Genomic DNA, 5,793 nt, shown 5'->3' on the forward strand with positions numbered 1-5,793 from the left:
TTCTTTTCTTTTCTTTTCTTTTCTTTTCTTTTCTTTTCTTTTCTTTTCTTTTCTTTTCTTTTCTTTTCTTTTCTTTTCTTTTCTTTTCTTTTCTTGTCTATCCCTTCCTTTCCTTTCCTCTCTTAAGCGCTCGGGGACTTTTCTTGTCTGTTCGGTATTCATATTAGTGTCGCGTCCATATCACAATGTAGAACAACGAATGTAATGATGTCTTAGAAGTCTTGCTACTCCGGGGAAAAGAAACTTTAAGCGGCATAATGCGCTTATAGATGGTTTCTTAGTTAAGATTGCGTAAATGCGTTATTTAACTTCCTTTAGATGTCGGTCGGCTTATTAGCCCAGCTTATCGGCCACAAATGCCTCGGGTCGAGGAAACACGGGCACTATATTGTTAGTAAATTCAATGAAAACACCGCACATAACGCCCGGAATAGAACTAACGACGTAGGGACCCCGATAGCGTAGAATGTCGCCGACTTAAAAAGATGAGCCGCTATGTCTTAGCAACGATTAGGGCGCATCCCCGAACGTAGCGAAGGTCGCCGACAAGCTATAATATATACAGTTAGACGTATCGTAGACGAGAGTTTAAATAATGTTATTTTAATGTCTCGCTTACTATCTAAATTTACCTTACGAAACGCAACTATGTCTTCTTGCAAAGGTCCTACTAAGTCTGCTCTAAGATAGCGGTTATACCACCCTACGACTGCGGTTGTTAAACCGCTTATTAACAATTTCTATGAGCTAGTCATAGGAACGTAGCAATACATTGTCGAGGATGAACGAATAAAGTAGTCTATGATCATTAATCCGGTCTTAGATTATGACTCGGCTACTAACAAGATTTTAACACACTCTGCGCATTCTATCTTAGACTTAGTTAAAGAGCGCTCATTATCTGTCGACCGCCTTCTAGAAGCACACGTCTATGCCGATCATTTTACAGCGTCGCACTATCTTAAGACAAAGCTTTCGGCACTATAGGAGTCTCCTCCTGCGGTATGTATAGGAGCTGACATCACTAAGATCTAGAGAGATCTGGCGCCGAGATAAAAAATCACGTAAGCGGCACTTAATGATTCTTTTAACGAGACATTTAATGAAGGCGACAAATTCAATGTCGGCTCCCTTAAAGTTTCGGTTATTGAGCTTGCCGGTCACACTCCTAACCACGTCGGTTACGTAATTGGCAGCAATGTGTTTGTTAGAGACTCCATGTTTAACCTAGACGTGGGGTCCGTAAGGGTCGATTTCCCTAAGGGTTCCGCTTTAGCACTTTGGACCTCGATGCAATTTCTGCTCTCTCTCCCCGATCACTTCAAGCTTTATACTGGTTATGACTACCCACCCGAGGATCGTGAGTATGGCGGTGAGAAGGGTCAGCCAAGACCATACGCAACGGTCGATGAACATAAACAAAGCAACAAACATGCCAAGTCTGGTACTATGGAAAATGAATTCGTGCAGTGGAGAACCACTAGAGACAATGAGCTTAAGGCTCCTAAGTTATTGCATCAGTCCCTGCAAGTCAATCTGCTTGGTGGACGGTTTCCAACTGCCAGCGGTGAGCAGCCTGCTCTTCTGACCGTGCCCGTACAACTTCCTGAAGATTTCCAAAACGGCGTACACGGCATGAAGGTTAAGCTGTAATCTTGGTAGTTTGTTCTTGCTGCCGTTGTTTTCCATCTTCAATATTACGCTCAAGCGATTTTGCTTACTTTTCATGTCTTCCTTGTGCTTCAACGTATTACGATTGATAATATTGTCTAATTGTTGGTGTGCCCTAGACAATGTCCTCCAGTCTAGCATCTATGGATCTGTGGATCCCAACGTGCGCCCATGGTATTGTCCATTTTTCATCATTCCATTATATGCAAACAGAACAAAACGCATTTCAAAACTCTATCGTAACGGTACATACACGCACTGCTTTACGAGAAGTTCTGCAAGTAGTGCAAATGAACAGCTGAATTTAATTGATGTACCGAAGCATGTGTGAAAGATGCTTGTCTGAGATATAAAAAGCCTGGACCTGTGAAAGTAGAATTCAACTTTTGTCTATCGGATGAAACCATTTGGACCACCCCAAAGACCTTTAACCATTGCGTTAAAATAAATCCAAGGGAAGAAATCCTTTTTCAGATGGAAGAAAGCTCTTCGTGGAACGGACTGGTCGATCACCCTTCCAAACGTTTCCATTGGCTTGCCACCATAACCAAACTCTGCCAGCATAACCTTGTTGTACTCAGTCAGTAGTGGGCAAGAAGTGTAACCATTATATGATGCATCCAAAGTCTTGCCCTCAAGTGACTGAAGCAGATTACGCACCAAGACTGGTGCTTGTGCGGTGATAGCAGCAGCAGTCTTCGACGTAGGCAGGCCAGCACTGTCTCCGGCTGCCCAAACGTTCGGATACTTGTTGTGGCGCAAGGTTGCATCGTCGACGTCCACAAAGCCTGCCCCGTCCGCCAATTGGCTCTCCTTGATAAATTTGTGAGCACCCATCTTAGGCACGACATGCAAAAGGTCGAATCTCTTGGTAACGCGCTCCTGGGTGTCTACGCGGACAAATATGGCCTTGTCGCCGTCTATAGACTCGAGATCATGTTGAAAAAGACCTTCGACATTGCGTTCTTCGCGAAGCCTGTTGAGTTCCTTACTATACTTTGCAACGCCAAACATGACGGGAAGACCAGTAGCAAAGGTAATATTGATAGGCGAGTTCCTGGAAGCGTTGTAGAGACCCGCTCTCTTCCAGTGATCCAAGGCCAGCCACATGGCTTTCTGAGGCGCACCAGCACACTTGACGACACCAGTGGGTTGAGTGAAGATGGCAGTGCCCTTCTTGAGATTGGAAATCGTAGGGAACACCTTGTCACATGTCTCGTAACCGTAGATAGTAGAGACGGGGGCGGACTTGTCGGCTAGTGCTTCGGGAAGACCTTTGATGCTGTCGTAGTTGATGCTGATGCCGGGAGCGACGACTAGGTGTTCATAGCAGAGGCTGTCGCCGTTACTAAGCGTGACGGTGTTCTGATCTGGCACAAAAGCAGCCACGGAATCGTTGTAAAATTGCAGCTTGGAGTTGATCAGATTGGCCAGAGGTCTTCTGAGATCTTCCTTGTTCTTGAGATTACCACCGACTAGAGTCCAACCAGGCTGATAGTGGTGCCATTGAGCCGGGTCGACTACGGCAATATCCTTGGGCGCGAATTTTCCCGAACGCAGAAGTTGGTGACTGAGACCAAGACCAGCAGCGCCAGCTCCGACGACAACGACTCTGTGATTGCGTGAGACCGAAGCAGCCCGCACTGTAGCGTAACTGCGTAAAGTGGTTTGACCTGCGAATAGAGCCTTGTTTCCGAAGGCCAAGGAAGAGGAAGATAGGAGCGTCATGACAATATCGAAAACGATCGATCTTTTCACAGCAGCCAACGACACGAAACAAAGATAATATATTAGACGCATGCTGGTGGCGAGCGAGCACCCGTCATCCAAAGCAGAATCAAGTCTCGCCGGACATTTACGTGTCGCATCGCCGAGGCTCGTAAAGGTCGCCGACCGACCCAAGATAGGAGACTTTCTAGTTTCAACGGAAGGAGTTCCATTGCACCATGCATGCAAGCGGCAAGCCCTGTCCCGGCAATAAAATCACCGGCCGTCGCAAAAAGCGTCCAGTTTCCTTGAGCATAAATAGATACTACCAAGCTAAGCGATACGTGGTTTTTCGGACATGGTAATGATTTCTAGAAACACAGTGTTTGCAGCAATTCTGCGCAAGGCCGTTGCAAAAGATAATTTGATACTGTACAAGTACTTTCGTCCCGCGCTGAAAAGTCTACTTGGAAAGTCAGGTAAAATGTGGACGTGGCGAAGCTCAACGTCTGGTTGATCGAACGGTCGGACGTTAAGATTCGAATCTTGCAGGGGTGGCCCATACTCGCCAAGAATCCGGCTGGCAACCGACATGTCGCCGTCATCTGTCTGTAGGCTGGGCTTTCAAGAGACAGACATTGAGGTACTCAAAGGCCAGTACGACGGGCCTCGCGGCCAATCGGCATAGCTGCCTTGGTCCTTGTGGTGTATTTGCGACCTCCTGCCTCTTCTTCGATTATCATCAGACGCCCCACTATGCGTGCACACACTAACGACCGCGAACGTGTCGAGGTCCGCAAACGACCTGCGTTCTGGGCACAGAATTTCGATACAAATTCTCATTGGGTCGAATTGCAGCTTTTCATCCTTGCTCTGGGCACCGGGATTTAGGACGCGATCGTCTATCCGCAGTTTGGCTGCTTTGTCTCTAAACAGACCGGAAACACGGTCGTCTTCGCCGTCGCTGCCCTGTCCCACCAAGGACCACACCCCGCCGCCTCGACCGTCTCGTTACCTGCAATCGCAACCTCATTCGGTCTCTTCATTGCTGATGTCTTCATCACCGGGCAACTTGCGAATTTCTTGAGTGCGGTCCGCCGTAAATGGTGGCTCATCTCTACTAGCATGTTCCAGTGCGCACTGATAGCCATCGCGGCTGCCCTCTTGTATCAACTCCCAGACGCATCACATGCGTTGAACGGTCTCGGTCTTCTTACCATAACTCTGTTGGCCTTTTCCTCCGGTGCTCGGGTCGGGATGGTGCGCGCCCTCAAGATTACCGACATCACCACTGCCATGGCCACTGCTGCATGGATCGACATCCTCATCGATCCCAAATGGTTCGCTCCGCCTACCGAGAACAGGGGACGTAATCGACGTGTGGCTTTCCTGTTATGTCTTGTGATAGGTAGTTTCATTGGGGCAGCCGCCCATGCCGAGCTAGGGCCTGGCTTTGCAGTCATCTTGAGTCTTGTCACTCGACTGTTAGCGACAGCCGTTTGTGTGTTTGGTCCGAGAGACGTGTCTGGAGAGATAGAGCTGGTAGATAGTGTTTCTGTAGCCTGACAGAATTCCTTAGCTTTTTGGCCGACGTCCCTTGCTTTGCGGTCGCAAACAGTTTCTTCGTACACTTACTGGGCACTATGCGTTTTTGTCTCCGGCAATGTCTTTTCTTTCAGACCAAGATCAGTGTCAAAACCTGCTTACTGTCATCGCTAGAATCTTGCCTCCTCCTAAACTCAATGAATCCGTAAGCTTTAGTAGACGTATCAAAAGAATACAGGTCGTGATGGAGGCGCTAGATGATTGTTCACATGATGATGACTTTTTGATGTCATTTTTCGTGTCGTCATCAATGACGCACTCAATTTCGTGGTGACTTGTCGATGTCTAGAAAATGGTGTAGAACTTGCGTTGGTATAGACCAGAGCTTTCAAAAAATGAAGTTGTAGAACACAAAATTCGCGATATAAAGACCAACTCCTGGGCTATATACTTCAACCTTAGTTCTGTCCTAGAAAAAGTACTCGTTGATGTCTAGTATGGCTACTGGGCAACTGGTCATTATTTTGGTGCTGGTTCCCGCTGATACATGGAATTATTGCTTGCCAAGGGTATCACCCTGACATGTCTTGGCATTCCAGCATTATCATGAGATTGACGGCGAAAGGCCAGACTTGGAGGCAGTCAAAGCCACCATCGACTACGCCACCAAAACAGGAAGATTGCAAAGACAGATATGAGCAGCAAAAGACAGAACGAACCCAACAGATTGACACAGAAGTGCTCTTCATCCAATTACAACAACACGACCACCACCTTAATCCAACTGCCTCCAAGCAGTGTTCGGCTGATAAGGAAGAACACGACATAGGGAATCACCCTCATGGAGGAGGCTTACACCCTCAAACATTC

At 47.3% G+C, this 5,793-nt stretch overlaps 3 protein-coding genes across 3 annotated transcripts in view; 2 read left to right on the plus strand and 1 right to left on the minus strand.

Annotated features, from left to right (window-relative positions):
* Positions 1 to 1,653, plus strand: part of M437DRAFT_60775 (Metallo-hydrolase/oxidoreductase) — a gene marked incomplete at both ends in the record, with an annotated part of 2,836 nt that extends 1,183 nt beyond the window's left edge. The window contains one exon of the mRNA XM_041023810.1: positions 1,109 to 1,653. Within this exon, the coding sequence (XP_040874893.1) occupies positions 1,109 to 1,653 (545 nt within the window). The remainder of the gene's footprint in view (positions 1 to 1,108) is intronic.
* A 408-nt stretch (positions 1,654 to 2,061) lies between these two features.
* On the minus strand, positions 2,062 to 3,399 carry M437DRAFT_89129 (FAD/NAD(P)-binding domain-containing protein; the record flags this gene model as incomplete). Its single annotated transcript, XM_041028973.1, has 1 exon — positions 2,062 to 3,399. One exon carries the CDS (start codon positions 3,397 to 3,399, stop codon positions 2,062 to 2,064), a length of 1,338 nt encoding a protein of 445 aa, XP_040874894.1.
* Positions 3,400 to 4,269: 870 nt separating this feature from the next.
* Positions 4,270 to 4,944, plus strand: M437DRAFT_60759 (uncharacterized protein; the record flags this gene model as incomplete). Its single annotated transcript, XM_041023807.1, has 1 exon — positions 4,270 to 4,944. A coding segment is annotated over one exon (675 nt), but the record flags the coding sequence as incomplete, so codon positions are not given.
* Between the last annotated feature and the right edge of the window lie 849 nt (positions 4,945 to 5,793).

The sequence above is a fragment of the Aureobasidium melanogenum genome (genome assembly GCF_000721775.1).
Source record: "Aureobasidium melanogenum CBS 110374 unplaced genomic scaffold scaffold_44, whole genome shotgun sequence".
Lineage (NCBI taxonomy): Eukaryota > Fungi > Ascomycota > Dothideomycetes > Dothideales > Saccotheciaceae > Aureobasidium > Aureobasidium melanogenum.